Genomic DNA, 23,271 nt, shown 5'->3' with positions numbered 1-23,271 from the left:
TCAGGAGGCAAAACAAGTTTGAGGACTTTGAGAGAGAAATTCTCAAAGTCTATGAAGGGGTAGAGAGTACTAAAGGCAAGGGAGGATTGGAATTCATGGACAATTATTTAAAAATAAAACTTTAGAAAATGTCAATGATAAACATTTACCTTCTACAAAATTTGTACTAATGATTTACTCTGAAGACACTCTTGAAGATGGTTTAAGAAAAGAGCAGAAAGACATTTGAAAATAATATTCTATGGTAGTCCACTTTTAGATTCACAAATTGATTCAACACTATAGAGAAAACAAAATCCTACTGTAATTATGGTTTGCTGATTATAAAGATAAGTATTTATCTCAGTAGAACAAAACACAACCTTAATCTCTCTTCCAAATAAGGTAATAATTTTAAAGCCACATTTAGTAATTTTTATAGCATTTTAGTATTTAAATCCTTAGATAATAGAATCATAGTTTTTTTTTTTAAATGAAAGGAACCTTAGAGACTACTGGGTTCAACATTCTATTTTTACAAATCAGGAATCTCAGGAAGTCACAGGTTAAATGGCTTGCCCAAAGTCATACAACTAATAAGTGTCTGAAGCAGATCTTGAAGCCAGGTATTCTTTATCCATGGTCAGTGATCTATCTATTATACTATAATGCCTCAACTGGCCCATCATGTCAAAATAATCCAAAATTTGAGCTTATTTTGTTAACTGATCCTCTAATTTTAATATGAAACCGGTATGTGCTAGGAAAATGGCTCTCTGAAAAGAATGCATGTACAATTCATTTAAGTTTAATCTAAATAACATTTTCTTCACCACTTTTATTTGGGGGGGGGTTGCAAGGCAAACGGGGTTAAGTGGTTTGCCCAAGGCCACACAGCTAGGTTATTATTAAGTGTCTGAGACCGGATTTGAACCCAGGTACTCCTGACTCCAGGGCTGGTGCTTTATCCACTACACCACCTAGCCGCCCCTTCACCACTTCTCAAGTCTGTTCAATGAACCAAAAAATAAATAAAGACCAGTTTTATAGCATTTGCCAATTTCTGAGGTATCCATACTCACACTAAATATTTAACTATCAGTTCTTCTGTTAAGCACAAGGTAGACTGGGGAAGCATATATTTATCTAGTGGATCTCTCACCTTGTGATTAACCCAGTTGACCTTAACATCCCTCTTTCTCCCATTATTATTCACTTCTCACAAATTCTCCATTTACTTGGATGGATAGTCTAAATAGGGATACAGCTTTCTTGAAGGGAAAGAAGACAGAAAAATCTGATATAGCTTACCATGTATTTAATCATTATGATAGTCATGTGGAGAGAGTAAAAGGTTATTGGTTTATTGTTCCATCATTTGGGTTCATGATAGATATTGGAATATGAAAAAATATTTATTTTGCCCCTACTATGGGGGCAAATGAGAAAATTAAGGGAAAATAATAATAAAATAAATAATGAAAAAAAGACAGTCCCTTACCTCAAGTTTTCAAGCTGATGGAAGCTAATGGAAGGAAGTCAAAAAGCAGGGGGAAATGCCAGAGGGTACCTGGTACAGGGCATGATGAAGATGACGATAGAGCTGAAACCAAGTGGATTAGTTAGTGGCTTATGAAGAGATGAATGGGACTTTGAGCCTCCTAAAAGGGAGTCAAGGGAGGAGGTTTTTACTCTGACCTCCAGCCCCCCCCCATTAGAGAGACAGAGGCAACTGGGGGTACTGAGGAACAATTAGAAAAGCTGAAGCAATCTCCTTGTTGATGAATTTCTTATTTGATATAAGTTTATCCTAGGTGGGGCATGATGAAGATAGTAGTCAAATTAAGTCAAACAGTGCAGTTGACTGGGAGAAACTAAAGAAATTCAAAATGAGTGCAGTTGGATCAGAAATGAAGAGAGGTCTGAGAAAATGCCAAGGACATGATTTCTTTATAGCCTTAGAAATGGTACAAAAATGTTAAAAACAAGGTCTTCTGAACTGTGAAAAAATTCTCTTCTTCCCTTGAGAAGGTCCACTGACAGTTGATTTCCATAATGTCCCAGAGAATCAGAATAAACGTTTTGATTACCATGTTCTTATTTTTTTGATCAACCAATCAACCAAACAGGCAATTTTAATAGCCTGGGAAGTACCAGGCACTCTGTTAGATACTGTATAATAAAAGTAGCATTTTCTTTGACCTGGAAATATTACTTTTATGCATATACCCTAATAAGTAGCTTTGTTCACTAAGAAAAGAAAAACATTTACTACCTTTCATATCAAATAAAAATCCTGAATTGTAGCATTAAAATTCATAAACACACAGAATGTAAAGTCTTAGAAGTAATTTTGTATATTTAATGATGTCAAAGAGGGAAAATAATAAAACTTCTAATAAAGGCAAAGGAAAACTTACCTTCATTAACAAAATCAAACAAGGCTCCCCAGTCAGCCAAAATCTGCCCTGAGCTATTGCAGGGGTTTTCTAAGAGACTAATTTACATAAATCTTTCCACAACAACCCCATACTTTACAAATTACACATTCAAAAGTAGGAGTGTTTGAGTAAATGTTTTTTTTTTTTTTTTACCCCCCAGAACAAATAAAAAGTGCCCAGGACACACTTTTAAGGTAACCCACTTTATAGACACGGCTCCTTCCTGCCTTTCTTCCCTGTCTCCCTCCCCCCTTCCCTCCTTCCCCTTTCCCCCTCCCCCCTTTCCTCCTCCCTCCCTCCTTCCTTCCTTCCTTCCTTCCTTCCTTCCTTCCTTCCTTCCTTCCTTCCTTCCTTCCTTCCTTCCTTCCTTCCTTCCTTCCTTCCTTCCTTCCTTCCTTCCTTCCTTCCTTCCTTCCTTCTTTATAGTGTTTATCCATTTCTGAGGTCCAAATTTCAGCTCACATAGCATAAGGAGCTGCAAATTCCTGCACAAGTGGGAAATTTTCTAAGAGTTCTTTATTCAATTTGCACCTGAAATTGGGGAAAAAGCACACTCTTCACTCGGACCAATCAGGTTCTGAGGAGTTTTTAGGAGTATTTTTTTCAGAGAGATCACTCGAGAGAATTGACAGAGGACCCACCCCTCAAAGAATTCTTTAAAAGATTAAAAACCATCTAATTATAAAATCAAAATGCAGGAGATGGTTTTACTTTACAAGAGCAAGGTAAATCTTAATCCTTTCTGCAGCACCTAGCATCACATCATGGTCTTGGTTATAGAGACACTACTTAGAAAAAAAAATCTTGGCACTTCTATCTTTCTTTTTCTGTTGTTGTTGTGTTTTTTTTGCAAGGCAATGGGTTTTTAAAAAAAATTATTTATTTTGAATTTTACAATTTTCTCCCTAATCTTGCTTACCTCCCCCCTCCCCCCACAGAAGGCAGTCTGATATGCCTTTACATTGTTTCCATGGTATATATTGATCTATATTGAATGTGATGAGAGAGAAATCATATCCATAAGGAAAAAAAATAAAGTATAAGAGATATCAGAATTACATAAGTTTTTTTTCTGTTTTTTTTTTTTAAATTAAAGGTAACAGTCTTTGGTCTTTGTTCAAACTCCACAGTTCTTTCTCTAAATACAGATGGTATTCTCCATCACAGATAGCCCAAAATTGTGCCTGATTGTTGTACTGATGGAATGAGCAAGTCCATCAAGGTTGATCATCACCTCCATATTGCTTTTAGGTTGTACAGTGTTTTTCTGGTTCTACTCATCTCACATCAGTTCAGGCAAATCCTTCCAGGCTTCTCTGAATTCCCATCCCTCCTGGTTTCTAATAGAACAATAGTGTTCCATCACATACATATACCACAGTTTGTTAAGCCATTCCCCAATTTATGGACATCCCCTCAATTTCCAATTCTTTGCCACCACAAACAAAGCTTCTATGAATAAGGGCAATGAGGTTTTAAGTGACTTGCCCAAGGTCACATAGCTAAGTAATTATCAAGTGTCTGAGGCCAGATTTGAACTCCTGGCTCCAGGGCTGGTGCTCTATCCACTGTACCAGCTACCTGCCCCATTGGCACCTATATTTTTCAAGAAAACTGAAAAGATACATATATATATATATATATATGCATATATATACGCACAAATATAAAATAATTTAGAAAACAGCTGATGCTTTTTAGAACTCTGGCTACAGGGAGAATTCATGCATAAGCAAGAAATAATATTTATCCTAAAAGATAAAATGAATAACATAAATTATGTTTGTCCTTCATTTACAATGAGGGCCATGATATCAGGGAGGAGAGGCCATGACAACCACATGAACTGGATTTGAGTGAAGAGGTACTGTGCTAAGTCACCAGCCTCACTTTCTCCTCCAGAGCCATCCGGGTCCAGTGACCAGATATGAATCATGACAACTGGAAATAGCCCTGGATGTGAGGCAATCAGGATTAAGTGACTTGCCCAAGATCAAATTGCTAGGAAGAATCAAGTGTTTGAGGCCGCATTGGAACTCCCATCTTCCTGACTCCAAGGCCTGTGCTCTGTCCACTGTACCACCTGACTTCCCTGGAATAATTTAAATTACATGAAAGTCAAAAGCATTTCTGAATGAATTCCAAAATGAAATAAATGGAGTTAGAATAAAAGGGAAAAATTTGGGGAAAATCTTCATGCTCAAATTCCCATGTCAAGGTTTCATATCCAAGAAATATAAGTTATTGATGCAAACATATAAGGACAAGAGCTAATGGATAATTAACTAATAGGTAATTGATTGAAGACTATGAAAAGGGGGTTCTCAAATGAAGAAAAAACTAGCAATGATCAAATGAAAAATGTTCCAAATCTCAGATAAAAGAAATGAAAATTTAAAGACCTCACCTCATGTTCATCATGTTGAAAAAGGATAGCAAAAAAGGAAAACAATAAAGGTTGGATGAGCTGTGTGAAAAATAAGCAATAATTCCATCTGTGAAATGGTTCAAGCATTATGGGAAAAAATTTGTAACTATGCCTCAAAATTCACTAAATTTTTTTCTATTAGGTTATATCCAAAAGAGGCCAAGAAAAGAATATTTATAACAGTATAATAACTGGAAGCAAAATAGATGTCTGTCTATCATCATGGGAAGAGCTGGGGAAATTGTGGTATAGCAATAAAATGAAAAGTAATTGTGACATAAGAAATGTTGACTGTGATGGAGGTAAAGAAATATGCTAAAACTTAAAAGGACAGATGCAAAACAAAATGAGAAGAGCCAGGAGAACCATCTATATAATGACAAAAGTAGCAAAATGAAGGAAAAATGACCTTGAAAGCTCTTATTACTCCAGGCAAAACAACAAACAACAATGATTTCAAGACAACTGATGAAAGAAACCTGCCACCTCTGGCAGAGAGCTACTTAACTAGAAATGTGGAATGAGATATACATTCTCTTATATGGTCAAAGTATGGCTTTATTTTGCTGGAAAAAGTAATATCAATAAAATAATTTAAAAAAATTTGCAGAAAACAATGAGTGCAGAAAGGTACACAGAATAATTTTGTTATTACCTTGGTTGAACTTTATATATAAAATATAAATTTATATATATATATATTTAAAGAACAAATTATGGATTGTAGAACTTAATTTCTTACATAATTTTCTTTTATGCCTTCCTCTTAATATTAAAATGTTTATTAGTTGATAATTATTAAGTTCAGAACAAGAAAAGAAATTTCCTATATAGATACAAATATCCTTAATAGTATTTTTGATAGTATCAAAGAACTGACAACAAGGTAGATTTTCATTTCTTTGGAAATAGCTAAGTAAATTGTGGTGCAGGAATATTATAATTAATGAAAAATTACAAATAAGAACACAAAGAATCATGTGAAGACATGAATTGGTGTCAATGAAAGTAAAATGAATAAAATAAAGAAATAAAGAAACAAAAGGAAATGTTGCTAGATTATAATGATTAGGGTAGAGGCTGAAGAGATGACATTGTGCCCTTCCCTCTTTTAAGTAGAGAAATAGAGGATTCTCACAATTTATGTTGTATCTAGTTCTTTGCTATAACAGAAAAAGTGCTACTCTATTTTGATGCAGGGATATGGACCATGGCATGCACTGTTAGATTCGGTTATATGTTTATTAGTTTTATGAAACTATTTCCTCATTTTTTCTTTCTTTTTTTCCTCCTCCTTTTTTTAGTAGAAGTTATGGTTCTCTGCATAAGGAGGGTAAGAGAAAGTATATATTTAGAATTTAATGTGCTAAAACACAAATGTGAGAGCCACCTTTTACTTTGCTGTTATGAAAGAACTAATCACAGAATATCAGTAATTAAAGAAATGAAATTAAAGATCCCATGTAGAGCAATTTGGAAGTATGTGACACATTATAACATATTAAGAAAGATAGGATTAGCTATGAAAAGGCTATTATATGAACAAAAAGAAAAAGAGATGAAGGTTAGATATCAATATAGCCAATGGATAGAATGTGTGTTGAATTGGCAATCAAATTATGTCAAGAATGTAAAAAGGGTGACAGTACCTTGTATGGAAATTGTGTGGCAAATTTTGTTGAATGAAACATATATGAATCATCTGAGAATAGCATAAATGAATAGGTGGTGATCCACATCATTAAAGGGACTACAAAATCTGATGACATTATTTATCAATTTTAATTTTGGCTTTCATGACTAGCACTTTTGGCCATTCAGCTGTTCATGTGGGAGTTCATCACTCTCTTATTACATAGCCCTCTCCCTCATTCCACCAATCCCATATAGTATTAATGTTTGTCCTTCATTCTTTTTGTTGTTGTTGTTTTTGCAAGGCAGTGGGGTTAAGTGACTTGCCCAAGGTCACACAGCTAAACAATTATTAAATGTCTGAGGTTAGATTTGAACTCAGGTACTCCTGACTCCAGGGCTGGTTCTCTATCTACTGCGGCACCTAGCTGCCCCTTGTCCTTCGTTCTTGAAGAAGACCATGATATCGGGAGGTGATGCCATGACAAGCCCATGAATTAAATTTGAGTGAGAGGGTCCTGTGCTAAGTCACCAGCCTCACTTGTTCCTCCAGAGCCATCTGGATTTAGCACCTTGGCCAGATGTGAATCATAAGGACTGGAGATGACGCTGGATGCAAGGGAATCAGGATTAAGTGACTTAGGGTCACACTGGTAATAATGTGAAATATACTTTTAAATCTGCCCATATTTTTTTGATTATAAATGTCTTCTGCTACAATACATTGAAATTGGTCAGTTAAGCTGCTTCACGATGAAAGATTTAGTTTTATTTTTTGAATTTCATCTTTTGATTACAGTCTGGAACAGATTTCATTTGGTGAATACATAGTAGACTGCTGACATAGAGTTGTTTAGGCTTTAAGAGATTACACATTTATTAAAACAAATGAGCTAAAATGTAGTATTTTTTTCTTATATTACCCAGACCTAGTGAGAGATGATAGAAAAACTCTTAAGAGCTATAGAAGAGAATACACATTGCTATCATGTTAAAACCAGATTTTATTGCATTCCTATAAAACTGAGAGTGGTTATAATTTGCAGTTTCCTTGAAAGGCATTTTTTACATTAAAGATATTGCAGTAGATATGCATTGATGTACATATGTGTGCATATATATGTATGTATATGTCTGGAATTATATCATTTAATTCAAATACTATAGATTTTTTATGAGGGGTAGAGTATCAGGGCAATTTCTTAGAATAGATTCAGTACTTCCTATTTTAAAATGCTATGAGTTTGAAAAGTTTGGTAAACTAAAAACATCCAATTAAGACTGTCTTAACCTTCACCTTTATAAGAACACAGTACCATGCTGCAAAATCTGAATAAGTTAATAAAGTGAAATGATGGCTTATTTGTTACCTAAGACAAAAAATTAATTTACACTATATGATACATAGAAAATGAGACAAGTCACAGAAATTATTTTTTTAAGAACTTTGAAAATCTCAGCAAAGACTTTATATTTTGATGTTATGCTCATATATAGCCAGCATTAAAAGGGAAAGCCAACCGAGTATCAGTCCAAAGTTCTGCAGGAGAAACATCAACCAGGGTCGCTGAGTTTGAACGTGAGTCATTTCAGGAAGCTAAAAAAAGAATAAAAAAAAAAAGAATGAGATCCAGATATATTCATGGCTGGGAAAGAAAGTTTGATGGGAAAAAATGAGAAACTGTGTTATTCAAGACTTAGTAGTAGTAATCTTTCAGTTTCTTGATTCAGTTACCATAATTAATTAAATTAAAATGTAGAAACAATTATATTACAGTAAGTAGCTAGAAGAAGTATCTATAAGCTCCATAGCAAAAGAAATATTTTTAACAATATAGAATTAGCAAATTAAGCAAGCTCCAAATAGTCTCACTTTTCATTGATTTAAATTCCTGACTGGGAAACGTAAATGAAAAGAGGAACCTTTACTTGGAAGAAAATTAGTTTACTTGGGAATTTCTTAACTTGGAATTTGTTCCTTGAAATATGTACATATGTTTGAACATAAACTCATATAATTATATTTCAATGAAACTGGTATCCCCTGTAATTCTATATATTTTTTTGTATTGAAAAACATTTTTCTGCAGTCTTTACTTGATTATCAAAAGTTTTCTTAGCACAAACAAGGTTAAGAATCCCTTTTTAAACTGTCTTTGGTTCATGTAATCTGTGTTTCCAAGATATGCTGTTTTCTCTTTCTTCTGGGGAGGGGTTATATTTAAAGAAATTCCCAAGAAAGTGACTCTTCATGAATGGTGTTTAGGACCACAGAGGTGTGACCGAATGAGCTCTGTATTGTATTCAAAAGCCAATGCTGTTATCTAAAATATTTGTGAAATAAAATTACCCATACTTTGAGGAAAAAGTTTCCCTAGGAACTTTTGTGAACCAAATCCCAACAGGTGGCAGTCTTACATTAATTTCCATAGAAATCTCACCCCTCCCAGTTGATTTTTTTAGTTTTAACTTTGTATGTCACTTTGATAAGTTCTCCTTTCTATGAGAATGCAAGTTTTGTTTCAACAGAGATTGTTCTCTTAATGTCCCCAAATCCAGTGTAGCAAGGAAACAGTTAAATATGAGCTTGAGATAAGCAGGGTTACTAGATTTATGGGAAACTGTTTGGGGGTGGGGAGCGTGATCTGCTGCTTATTTATGAAATTTAATCTTTTTTTTTTTTAGATTTTTCAAGGCAATGGGGTTAAGTGGCTTGCCCAAGGCCACACAGCTAGATAATTTTTAAGTGTCTGAGGCTGGATTTGAACCCAGGTACTCCTGACTCCAAGGCTGGTGCTCTATTCACTGTGCCACCTAGCCACCCAAATTTAATCATTTTAAAGATGATTTCATAATTTGGAAATCTGTGATTCAAAACAACATTTTAAAAGAATTTAGGATGCCCAAAGGCAGTTGAAAAACATGTTGAATTTATAGTAAGAAGACTTGGTTTCACAACCCAACTTTCCTATCTAGGTGACCTTAAGCAGGTCACTTCACATCTCTTGAAGAAGTTATAATAGGTGACTTCTGAAATTGCTTTCAGTTCTAAATCGATGACCCTAGGAGTCAGACATTAGTTTTCTAGCTGTATGACCTTAAACCTGCCACATAATCTCCATTTCCTTATTTGTTCAAATTTTTTTAATGGAGGGATTTTTTTGGTCCCTCAAGTATCTTTACTTCACATTTTTATCTTCAATTTAGTTTCATATCTTCAATGTAATTAATACCTTTAATTCACAATCATAACAAGCAAATTCTCTAGAATTTGTGACCTGGAAAAGTCCTTAAAGATCATTCCATCCAATCTATTTGTTTCACAGGTAAGAATATTGAAGCCCAGAAAGATTAAGGGAAATGCAAAGAAATATATACAAGAGTATGTAGATCCTCATGCATCAAGCTTATTTAATGTAAGAAAGCCCTTTGTTTTCTAGTAGAATATAAGTTTCCTGAGGACAAGTGCTGTTTATCTTTGTATCTCCAGAGTCTGTCATAGAACTCAGAATAAAGACACTAAAAATATTTGTTGAACTGAATGAAATTTATTCCAATATATATTGTCATAGAACCATTAGTCCACTTAAGTATGACAAACCTTTCCCATGTTACTCATCCTTACACTCATTTGAGTGGAAAGGGAATTTATACACAATTATGCCCAATGTGGTGGGTACTGTGTGAAAAGCCTTATAAACATCTCATTTTATCCTCACACTAACCATATCGACAAGGTGCCATTATTACCCATGTTTTATATCTGAAGAAACTGAGGCAGAGGTTAAGTAACTTGTTCAAGGTCACCCAACTATTCATGTTGTAAAAGAGGAATTAGAACTAAAAGGAAAAAACCATGAGAAAGAAAAAAAATTTTAAAGGTTTTAAAAAGTGAACAACACTATGTTTTGCTCTGCATCCATACTCCATGGTTGTTTTTTTTTTTTTTTCTGGATGAGGATGGCATTATCCATAAAAGTTCTCTCAGGATTGTCCTTCATCACTAAACTGCTGAGAGGAGCTGTGTATGATGCTTTTATTTTCAAAAATATGCTCAATTTACTCTTCCTAAAGGGAACTTTCCCATCTTGAACTTTAGTTTGACAGTCATTCTTGTCTATCACTTCCATTACAATTCTAAAAAGCTAGGGAAAGCTAGAAGCTGAGAACAGAAATAAAAGATACTAAATTCACCATAAAAAGTATTCCCATGTATTGTTACATTTATGGATCTGACGCAAATCAGCAAATGAGATAGAGGTTTCATTTGCCAAAGAAAAGAATGCTGAAGAGGGACACGGGTTAACATAATTGTGTCATTAAATTCTCTTCTATATTTTATAGCACATAATGGATAACCAAAGTATCATCAGACATCACAATAGTGAGCAAAAACTTTAGAAACTTAGAAGAAATATGAATCTTTCTAGGCAAGATTGACTACAATTTCCATAGCCCTTTGGAATTTATAATCCCATCCCAAATACATTTTGTTTTGATTTTTACCCCCCCTCCAAATAGGACTGTATTTAAATTGTCTTTAAGTTCCAACTAGACTGGTTTTTGAAAGGTCACTTGACTCTTTAGCACACACACACACACACACACACACACACACACACATGCACACATTCATAATAACAGTTTTTGGATGGGTACCAGAATACCAGAGAGCCCCACAGGAATTATGTCCCAAAGAGATACAAATATCCCACTATCCTGCCAAAGCTCCAGCTATGCGTGATTATACTGAAGAATAAGTTAATTTTGGGGACAAATGAAGATTCAGAATGTCTTCAATTTTCAGGAAAGATTATTTCAGAAGATTTTAGATTTTTAATTTTTTTAAACTGGAAAACAATGAATTACTATTTTGTTTTTTGATATAAGAAATGTCTCTTCTTTCATAAGGTAATTGGATATCCTTATTTCTCAGTTTTTGAGAAGCTGACATATATTCTAGAGACAAATAGAATGAACTAATGGATAGCTGATGCTGATCTTGAAGCAACAGAGCCTTGGAAAATTACAGAAAATGCTATTTCTTAGACACATTGCCCAGGGATTACACTAAAAAACCCTTTCCAGGTTTTTTCCTGGATTTTTGGAAACATTCAAATTGGAGTTAATCTTGAAAGAATTAATATCAGCATCCTTTGGTGGGTCATTTGCACTTCTCTCCCCCTCCCACCCCACTGCCTGAGGTCTATATTCACCTTTCTTTGGCAGAGTGCTGAAGTCTATGAACCCCCGCTCAGAAGAATGTCTTTAAATAATAAATAAAATATATAGGATTGCCAAAAAGGCCAATTTTATTGAAATACTTTTCCAAAAAAAAATCAAGTTCACAGACATCAGGTTAAGAATTCCTGTCTTAAGGTTTCTTAACCTCCCCTCAAGATCAGAAAATGCTAGGACATGATGTTCTAAGAGTCTTAACTTTCAAGAAAAAATATAAGCTTTGCCCAAATCTATCTAACAAACCTGCCAGTTCTTAAGTACTTTGCCCAAATTCAGCCTCTTTGTGCATTGATTAGAAATTCCATGAGGCATACCAAAGCCCACACACAAAACATGACTTGTCTATGCATATGAGGCAAGTACTTTTTTTTGAATGCTACAATCTGCACAATCGTCTGCTTGGGAAGCAGGCTTAACTGTCCCCGTTGGAAACTTCCAAATGTTGAACACTTTGTTAAAGGACCTTTACTCTAGTCCTGCTCTGATGACTCATCATAGAGGTGCATTGGGTTCCAAAAGCAATGATAGTGAAGCACAAGTTCTCACAGTTTCTACCAAGAATTAAGGGGCCACATTTTTCCCTTTTAGAAAGGTCCTTTTTTTTGCCCATAAATCAGTAGGATTTTTTTTGGACTTAAAAAGTTTCCTTAGAGCTTAGAGATAAAAAGGGATAAGCTGATGCACAGATGGAAAAGCTTTCAGATGATCTTTGTGCTTGTCACCCAAGGATCAACTTATTTAAGGGTGGTGATGCAAATCTTGAGAAAGTTGGCTCTTGGGCATTTAATTCATTCATAATAATTGCCATTACACAAGGTTCTTGAGTAGGAGTGGGGAGGGAAGGGAAGGTGAAAGCTGCGTGGATGCTAAGGCATTATCACCAATCAAAACAAAGATTCTTGAAATATTCAAGACCAGATATCAAGACAGAAATTACTGATTGCTTTCAAAAACATAAGTTCCCCAATTTTTTCCCTTTCATGTCCACTTACCACAAATATCTATCTAAAAAAGTAAATGAGAAAGTTAGTCATTCCATTGAGGTTTATTCTATGGTACCTGTGTGCATAAGGGCCAGTACCCTAGAAAGAAAAAGGGCTAGCTCGGGAAGACGGCTTCAGGTGCAAACTCATATTGACTCTGTCACACCACCTCCCAGAACCCTAGGCAAGTCCCTAAGACTTCAATACAGGTGAATTATCAATCTTCAGTAGTGAAAATTATTTTTATACTGAATCTCTGAGTCTAATAACAAAAACTCCAAAATAATATGTCAATGAAAAAATATTAAAATAGTATGTCTTACAGAACACACATTAAGGAGTTCTCAGTAACTCCTAAAAGCAAGGGCTCAATTGGGAATTGACCTTGGTAGCTCCCAGGCTCCCAAGATTTCCCAAGGCATTCTTCCTTTGGAATTAAGATTTCATGAATTCCATTCCCAAACTGTCTCTTCGGTACACTCCTGCCCTTGGAACACTGTTGTAATTGAATTGTATTCAATATTAAATCTTTTCTCCTTGTGACAGACATGTCCAAGAATCTCTGGTTTTACTGTTTCAGACTTTTTTTTTGGTCAAGTAATGCTTCCTCTCCAATTCTATCTGTAATTTGAACAAAGACTGGTTCCCTATTTTTTTATTAGATTTTTGCAAGGCAAACGGGGTTAAGTGGCTTGCCCAAGGCCACACAGCTAGGTGTCTGAAACCAGATTTGAACCCAGGTACTCCTGACTCCAGGGCTGGTGCTTTATCCACTATGCCACCTAGCCACCCCCCTATTTTTTTATTATAACTTTCTGGATCTAATACTGAATAAGCCAAGATTTACCTTCTGCGTGGCTCACCGTGTGTTACCAAAAAAAAAATGAATGAACAGCATTTGATACTTTCACAATAGTACACCATCTGGCAAAGGTTTGAATGCTTATATTCATTTATTGAAAATAAGGTGAGATATATTTCATGGGAAAAAATAACTTTAAAATGTCTGTTGCTGCAATAGATTAAGATATTCTGTCATTAATTTTTAAGGAAAGGCGATTTTTTTTCACTTTAAGAAGTTCATATGGTGATAAATGATTCCTTTCTGACCATCTACTGTACAGTAGATCAAATTACCACAACTGTGCACATAAAATCATTGGATTGGTTGGGTCAGGTGAATAGTAAAGGTTGCCCAACATGAAGAATGCTCATAGGGATATTTATAGAGCAGATTCTTGAAATGGATCAGTTTATTGAATAGCACACACTCGGAGGTTACCATCACCTCTGCCCCATTTGGGGATGCTTCAACTTTGTCTTTACACATGGGCTACTTCTGAGCTAAACTTTTGTGTTTTATTCTGTTTTTTTTTAACTTACACAGATTCCTTTTTTTATGCAAATCTACAATTACATGTGCAATCTGATACAGTCACACGTCAAACAATGGAACTTCTATACTGTAAGTTACCATCTACTTCTGTTCTTAGCAGGAGAAGGAAAAACTGCAAGTCTTCTTTGGGAAAGACTCATTATAGCTAGGCAATTTTTTTCAAATCAGTGCTTTGCTTTTTCTCTATCCCACCCACACATTCCCTTTGGAGGAAAAAAAGTACATTTTGAGTGACTGTGATGTTTGTTAGAGGTAACAGACTGATAGCCCTGGAACCTTAAGTCTTATTTATCCTCAGAACAGGTGGCTATAGTACAAGCCTTCTCCACAATCCGCCCACAAATGTACCCACACTTTTTTCCTTCCTTTCTTTGAGGGCTGATCACTGTTATAAAGTCAAGGGAATGGTTATTTTTCCAGGATGTCAAACATCTGGAGCAAAAACAAAAAAAATTCAATCAATCTTCCAGATGCCTCCTAATATCTAAATGTTTGGTGTCTGTAGCCAAGCCATACAGATGCTTTTCTACTTCTTTTTCTTGTCCAGATGTTTTGAGAAGCCCTATTTGATGGCAATGAAATGGTATCTTGATTATCTAAGAATGCCTGGGAGGGAGGTAGTTCAAATAGAATCTTTTTTTTGAACTAAAGACGCTGCTTCAAAGACTAGTTAAATTCAGAATGAAATGCCAGTGCACAGATAGAAATTCCATACTTATTACAAGTTACCTGGGGCCTCAGCTTGTATAACTTATACAGTTGGCCCAATCCAGATTTTCTACATGTGAGACCACAGGCAAGTGAAAAGGAAAAAGACTCACCTGGATGCTCTACTATTTTTTATTATTTATTTATTTTTTAAAATTTAAGGCAATGGGGTTAAGTGACTTGCCCAAGGACACACAGCTAGGCAATTATTAACTGTCTGAATCTGGATTTGAACTCAAGTCCTCCTGGTTCCAGGTCCAGTGCTCTATCCACCGCACCACCTAGCTGTCCCAGTGGTCTTCTAACTAACTTGATTGATATCCTCATTCAATCTTCTGAAATGCCAAATTTAGCCAACCTTGACGGAGCCTGATGGATTTACTACACATTTCCCAGTTGGGAGAACTTTATGTCTAGCATGGAGCTCATATCAATAATGATTTTACAATTATAACCGTTACTGAGAATATCAAAAGATTCCCATAAATTTTAACTGGAATATGATAGGCAATTCTGTTTTTTACTTATTTTGCTCATTTGATCTTGCTGTAGATACACAGCACAAAATTGGGCTAGAAGATAATAGCCTATCTTGGGTAAGCTGAATCATTCTGCCTTCTGCTTTTTGGCAAGTTTAAATATGGAGCAAGGAAGAGAGAGAGAGAGAGAGAGAGAGAGAGAGTTGGTTAATGTGGATCTATAGACTTGTGATTTACAGTATACAAGTTTCATTTGTAAATATATCTTTCACTGACATTTTATCATTCCCTATGATGCTATTTGAGGTGTATTTTAAATCTTCCTTGTTAATCCATTAAGTCCTGATTTAGATAAATTAATCTTCTCATATTTTTACTATGACCAGAAAATTCCCTTGCCAAGGACCATAAGCTTAAGAATTCCACATAGATCATGAGTCCATAATGACAATGGGGACTGCAAAAAGAAATTGGATGAAATTACAGATGGAAGGGTATGATTTAGATATAATGAACTCAATAAGTATCATTTCCTATGATGGGCTCATCATCATCAGCCTATTTCATTTTAAATTTCAGTGCTATAAGTTTAGATACTCAACCTTTAACTAAAAGTTCTATATGAAACTTCTGATCTGGGTCACTTGGAAAATGCCTACAGGAATCAATTCATTTTATTTATTGCACTTCACTTTATTGTGCTTTGCAGATACAGCATTTTTTTCCTTTTTATGAATTGAAGGTTCATATCAACCCTGTGTCAAACAAGTCTATTGGTAGCATTTTCTCAACAGCACATATTCACATTATATGTCCCACACATCTGTGTCCCATTTTGGTATTACCTGTGTTGTTTCAAATGTTTTCACTATTATATCTGATATATTGATCTGTGATTAGTAATTGATATTACTGTTGTAATTGTCTAGGGGGGTGTGTGTGTGCCATGAACCACAAACAAAGAAAATAGTGAATTTATCAATAAATATTCCATGCATTCTGATTGGTCCATTGACCTGCTGTTCCCACATCTCTCTCCCTTTCTTGAGACATTCCTATTCCCTGGGACACAACAATATTGAAGAATATTACATAAACTTTGTTGATATAGCAGCTGCAGGTTTTAAAAGAATGATTATGCTTTTTGATGGGGCAAATGTTATTGATCTTTTTTTAAAAAATTGCCACTGCTACCCCAACCTTCAGCAACCACCACCCTGATCAGTCAGCAGCCATTAACATTGAGGAAAAATTTCCATCAGTAAAAAGATTATGATTTACTGAAAACTCAGATCAAAGTTAAATTTTTTTAGCAATAAAATACTGTCACATTATTTTCAATATTATTTCTTCTCAATAGAAGATAGTATAGTGAAAACACAATTTTTATATGCACTGATAAACCAAAAAGTTCATGTAACTTGCTTTATTGCAATATTTTCTTAATTTCTGTAGTCTGTAACCTAACCCACAATATTTCCAAGGTATGCCTAAAGTTTTGTTGGCAGTGGGTGGTGTAATGGATAGAACTCAAGATACTGAATTAGGAAGCTATGAATACAAATTCTACCCCAGATGCTTATAAGCTACAATCATTTAATATTGCTCAGTTTATGTCTAAAATGCATTATATTATCTTTTCATTTAATACCATACCTCTTCCAAACTTCCCCTTTTGTTGTGAAGGGATCACCATTCTTCTAGTGTCCCAGGTTCATGATCTTGGCATTATTATGAACTTCTGCCTCTTACTCACCCTACATATCCCATCACTTGTGAAGCCTTGATATCATCTCACATCTGACTCCTCTCTACTAACAGTTGAGTTTGGGCCCTTGACTTCTTTAACCATGATTATCACAACTACTTCCTAGTTGATCTTTCTTTCCTCCAGTCCACCTTGCTCAGGACTGTCAAAGGAATTTTTTTTTCATAACAGATATGACCATGTAATCCCATCACCACCACTATTCAATCTGTCAGTGGTTTCTTATTTCTTGTAAAATAAAATATGAACTCCTCTGTGTAGCTTTTAAATCCCTACATAACCCTGGCTTAATTTATCTTTCCATTCTCATTGAACCAATCAGCTAGGTAACAATAGAGTGTCAGATTACTAGCTATTTGACCCTGGACAAATTATTTAACCTTCTTTGCCTCAGTTTCCTCATCTATTAACTGAAATGAGGAAGGAAATCCCAAATGGGGTCATGAAGAGTTTTTCAAGATAGTAACAAAAACAAATCTCATTGGGTGTTACCTGTATTTCTTTAGAATCCAGATAAACTAACATATTGTCTATGTCTTCTAAATGAAATCTCTTCTCTGGGAATTAGAACACCTGCCTGGAATGCATACCTTTATTATCTCTCTCATAGAGTCCCTCTCTTTTTTTTAAACCTCAGCTTAGACACCATCTTCTGCAAGAAACCTTGTGATTTGCCTCCCCAAACTACCTTGTATTTGACTACTTTGTATATGGTTGTATTAATTAATATATTATAATATTATAACATTTATACATTATGTATTATATAACACATATATTACCATTATATATATATATATATATATATGTTTATATATAATTTTTGTCTCCTTCCATCAATCAAATACTGTGAGTGGGGATTTATATTTGTATTACCAACATTTAACACCGTGGTAGGCGGGCACTTGGTAGCTGCTTGCTGATGGATGGATGAATTCAGTGAACCAAAAGAAGACAATGTATCTGAAGCATAGAGTGGTAAAGTGGTAGTTGTAACATTAGACCAGATGAAAAGCTTTGGATGCCAGGACGAGAAGTTTGAGTTGTGCTAAATAATTACTGGCATTCATGATTTTATTTATTTATTAACAGAGGAGAGACATGATGAGGTCTGTACAAGGAAGATCATTTTGGCAGTGGTGTGCTAGAAGGTTTAGAAGAAGTGAGTAAAATTAAATATATATATATATATATATACGTATGTATATATATATACATACGTATATATATATTAGAAAGCCGCTTCTACAGACTGGGCACTGAAAATAGAGGAGGTGATTGAAGAGAGAATTGCTGTGGAGGAGGAAAGGACAGGACCTGATAATTGATTAGATATAAAAAATAAGAGAAGGGACCAGTTGTGATTGTAGGAGATAATGCTTAAAGATAATGAAAATACCAGAAAGATGACAAAGCCTGAAGGAGGAGGATATTCAGGAGGAAAGACATTTAGAAGTTTGAGTTCTCCCTCTATTATCTTTTATTTGTTTGTTCATTTATTTATTTAGGACATGTTGAGTATGAGGGGTTAGAGGAATATCTAGGCTAGGAAGTCTTGAGAAGCATTGGTTATGTAGATCTGGAACTCAACAGAAACTCATGAGGGCAAGTGAGACTGTCAAAGGAGAAGGTGTCAAGGCAGAAAAAGATTATATCTTAGTGTCTGTATTTCTATAATCTATTCAATTTTTCCACACTTGTTTTTCGTTTTTTAAGCTAAAACATTGTGGGAGGGTCTGTGGAAGGACAACTTCTATATACTACTGATTGTTGGTTGAGTTATGAATTGGTCCAACCTTCCTCAAAAGCAGTTTGGAACAATAATCCTTTGATTCAGTGATGGGACTCCTGTTCAATTACTAAAAGGAGATCAATGAAAGAGGGAATAGAACTGTATTTAAAAAATTTATAGCAGCTCTTCTTGTTACATCAAAGAACCAAAAAAAATACAATGAATGGTTTTAAGAAGACTTTAGAACTCTGATCAAAATAATGATCAATCATAACAGCAACAGATAGATGACAAATCATTCCTACCTTTCCTTTGTAACAAGGTTTTAGAAACTGTAGAAAACATACATTTTCAAAAATGGTACAAATTTGTTTTGTTTGACAAAACTTTTGCTATAAGGAAGCACTTTGAATTTTAGTTTTAGATATAAAATCTAGGTATAAGGGGAACCAAAAAAAGAAGGAAAAGAGCAACAGTTCCTTTAAGAAAGGCAAAAGATTGTACAGAAAGGAACAATGAAAATCAGAGCAACATGGTACTAACATGATAAAGTTAATATTTTTTTAAAAAGTAAGCTAAAACAGATTTATTGGTTTTATCTACAAACTTCATTTTCTAGTCTTCTTGTAAACAGAAATGTTCATGCTTGTCAGTTTTCTAGTTCCTAATAAAAATTTTTAAAAAAGCAAAAAATGATATCACTTAAAAGGATGTTAATCTATTATCACTATGAATCACATTGAAAATTACTACAGAAATTAAGTGAATATTTTACTATTTCATTTTCTGAGTTGCATTTAAAACATAAGAGAGAAAAGACAGAAAAAATACTACTTGTTCTCAATTATGCTCTGTTATAACAATCACTCCCAACCCAGGTGTCATATTCCTTGGGGAAAACTCTAAACTCTCTAACAAAAATCTCTGTGGGCCTTCTTGGGTAGTCTCAGGTGAAATGGAGAGAATTTTTTTCTATTTTGTTTGTTGAAACTGCAGATAAGATTCAGACATTTGCCAAAGTAGGGATGGCTTAGAAAGAGTTTTTCTACTTTTAGAAAAATCCTTTAGAATCAATCAGTCTTTTCCTCAGAAAAATTTAAGTATAATTCTCTACTACTTTGGGAGACAGACAAAGAAAGAACATTAAAAAACTCTCCATCTCTTTGAAGGCCTGTTTCATACCCACTGCTTGGTGAATTAATGATTATGAATGTTAAATTATATTAATTTTTGCTTCCAAAAATGATTTTCAAATGTAAATTCTCTCTCTTCACAATAGGAACATTTAAAATAATCCATTGTCCTTGAAGCAAAATATATTTTGCAAAAGGTACAAATTCATTAATGTTTTTCATTACTTTAAAAAAAGAAACAAGGGTTCACTTATTGGTAGGTGGATGTTTTTCAAAGGACATTACTCCCTCTGGTGTTGCCAAACTCTGTAAAATGACAGAATCCACTTGTTTGTTCAATGGGGAGACTCAGTTTAATAGAGGCACTAAAGCCCCCATAGGCTAAATTGTACTGTAAATTTCTCTACATCTGAGTAAAGAAGTTTGAAATTTTGTGACAACTCACTCAATTAGAATTGAGCAAGATAATGAAGGAAACTTCTAAATATCTTTCTATTGGGGTTTGGTTTTCTAGTCATTTAGTTAGAAAGGCTAGAGCATGTTTTTGCTTTGGAGAGGTATACTTAGCAACGTCTTATTCAGGATCTAGAACCACCAAATACCCTAATAAGTCCCCATGAAAGAGATCAGATAACAATAATAACATTAATGATAATAAAATAGCTAGTATTTAAGTAGCATTTGAAGGATAGCAAAGCACTTTACAAATATTATCATATTTTATACTCACAACAGTGCTAGGAGGTAGGTGCCTCCATGATCTTCTATTTACAAATGAGTAAATTGAAGCAGGGGCTATATGATTTGCCTAGATTCACAATGTTGGTAAGTATCTAAAACTGGATTTGAACTCGGGTCTCCCCAACTCTGGGCAGCTAGGTGATGCAATGAATAGAACAATGGGATTGGAATCAGGAAGACATATTTTCATGAGTTCAAATTCAGCCTCAGACACATAGTAATTGGGTGAGCCTGGGCGAATCACTTAACTCTGTTTGCCTCAGTTTCCTCATCTGTAGAGTGAGTTGGAGAAGGAAATGGCAAACTACTCTAGTATATTTGGCAAGAAAACCCCAGATGAGGGCATGAAGAGTTGGAAACAGCTGAAATGACACTGAGCTACAACTTCGTAACCTCAACCTATACCTTGTCTGCCATTAATTCTATCCCAGGAGGCAATAAAATTATTCGTCTACATGAAGGCTTTTCCTGTTTTGTTGCTCTCTTCTTCCCCACCTTTTCCATTTTTCAACTATATATATATATATATATATATATATATATATGTGTGTGTGTGTGTGTATATTACATAAATCTTGTATATATCTTAAAGCACCTATTATATGGCAGCCTTTATACTAGGCCTATGTACTTAGGCATGAGTTGTTTCCTCTGATAAAATGTAAACTCCTTAAGGACAGAGATTACTTCTTTTTTATCTTTGTATCTCTAGCACTGTTGCTAGTTGATTGATTCATTGAAGGTGCTGACTGATCAAATAAAGAACAAATTTTTTTCTTCCAATGACTGAGATTCACACTGAATTTTTTAACTGTTTATTTAATTTAAATTATGTCATTTGTGCTTTTGTTTTAAGAAAATGGTACTTATTAGCAACCCTGGTAAGTTTTAGGGGCAAATTCAAAATGATATTCTAGGTTCTAATAAAGAATGAAAATTGGGGAGAAAAGTAATGGGTAAGGTTGTAAGAAGATTGTAAGATTGAGAAGAGGGTGTCTTTTGTGAACATATTGCCAAATGCTTTGGGTTACTCAGCTCTAGATCTCTGTTAATACATCCAGTTCTGTGGGGGATCACCCCCCATGAGAAACTGCAGAATTCTGAGATATTTTAAGAGACCATGGGGTCATGGACAAAGCCCATGGTATGTTTCCCAATACCCTCAGAATTTCTAATACGGGAGAAATCATGGTACAATGAACATTAAGGTTGATCTTGAAAAAAGGAAATCAATCACAAATTAGCAGGCTGCTGACTATGTAAGGAAAGGAGTAGAGAGTTCCACATAGATGGAAAGGGAGGAAGCATCTGAACACTGGGGCTGTAAAATATATGCTCCTTGGGATTAGAACTATTTCATTTTTGTATTCATTTTTGTATTGTCTAATTCAGTGTCTACCATGTTCATTTGGTAGGTATTTGATAGTATATGATACTAGTTTTAAAGACAGAAGGAATCTTAGAGATCTTTGAGTCCACCCTCCTTCAATAAACAGATCAAGAATCTGAGGCAATTGTTGGTGGAGTTGTGAATTGATCCAACCAATCTTGAGAGCAATTTGGAACTATGCCCAAAGGACTATAAAATTATGAATACCCTTTGATCCAGAAATACCATCACAAGGTCTGTACTCCAAAGATATTTTTTAAAGAGGGAAAATAATCTATTTATACAAAAATATTTCTAATAGCTCTTTTTATGTGGTGGCTAGAAATCAAGGTATACCCATCAATTGGAAAAGTTATAGTATATAATTGTAATAAGATGCTATTGTGCTATAAGACATGACAAGCTAGGATGGTTTCAGAAAAACCTAGAAAGACTTAAATGAATTGATGCAAAGTGTGCTGAACCAGGAGAAAAATTATACAAAATAACTAGTATACTGTATGAGAAAGAACTGTGGATTATTTACTATCAGCAACATAATTGATTCAAGAAAATCCCAAAACATTTATGATGAAAAATGCTATTCACCTCTAGAGAAAGAACTGTCTGAATATTGACTGAAACATACTATTTTCTCTTTCTTTGTTTCCTTCCTTCTCCTTCCCTCTTTCCTTCCTTCCTTCCTTCTTTCCTTCCTTCCTTCCTTCCTTCTTTCCTTCCTTCCTTCCTTCCTTCCTTCCTTCCTTCCTTCCTTCCTTCCTTCCTTCCTTCCTTCCTTCCTTCCTTCCTTCCTTCCTTCCTTCCTTCCTTCCTTCCTTCCTTTCTTTCTTTCTTCCTTTCTTTCTTTCTTTCTTTCTTTCTTTCTTTCTTTCTTTCTTTCCTTCTTTCTCTCTCCCTTGCTCCCTCTCTCTTTTCCTTTCTTCCTTTTCTTTAATTCTTTCTTTCTTTCTTTCTTCCTTTCTTTTTTTAAATTTGAGTCTTCTTGTACCTAATGTGGAAATTTTTTACATGATTGCACACATATAACCTATATCAGACTTTTTATCATCTCAAGAATAGGGGATGGGAGGGAATGAGAGAGAAAGAAATAGAATTTGGAGATGAAAATTTTTTTTAAATGTTAAAAATGGTTTTTAATGTTTTTAATTGAAAGGAACAAGACACTTTTAAAAATAGCATCATGGGCATGGAAAGATGAAATGACTTATCCAAAGTCATAA

At 34.6% G+C, this 23,271-nt stretch overlaps 1 protein-coding gene across 1 annotated transcript in view; it reads right to left on the bottom strand.

Moving 5' to 3' along the window:
- Window positions 1-6,312: 6,312 nt before the first annotated feature.
- Window positions 6,313-23,271, bottom strand: part of SLC39A12 (solute carrier family 39 member 12) — a 102,649-nt gene continuing 85,690 nt past the window's right edge. Inside the window, exon 14 of the mRNA XM_074195228.1 lies at window positions 6,313-8,077. Coding sequence (XP_074051329.1) covers window positions 7,949-8,077 — 129 coding nt within the window. The 3' untranslated portion in view covers window positions 6,313-7,948. The remainder of the gene's footprint in view (window positions 8,078-23,271) is intronic.

This window comes from Macrotis lagotis, chromosome 7 (genome assembly GCF_037893015.1).
Source record: "Macrotis lagotis isolate mMagLag1 chromosome 7, bilby.v1.9.chrom.fasta, whole genome shotgun sequence".
Classification (NCBI taxonomy): domain Eukaryota; kingdom Metazoa; phylum Chordata; class Mammalia; order Peramelemorphia; family Peramelidae; genus Macrotis; species Macrotis lagotis.
The sequence above is the reverse complement of the archived record's forward strand: the minus strand, read 5'-3'. Positions and strand labels throughout refer to the sequence as shown.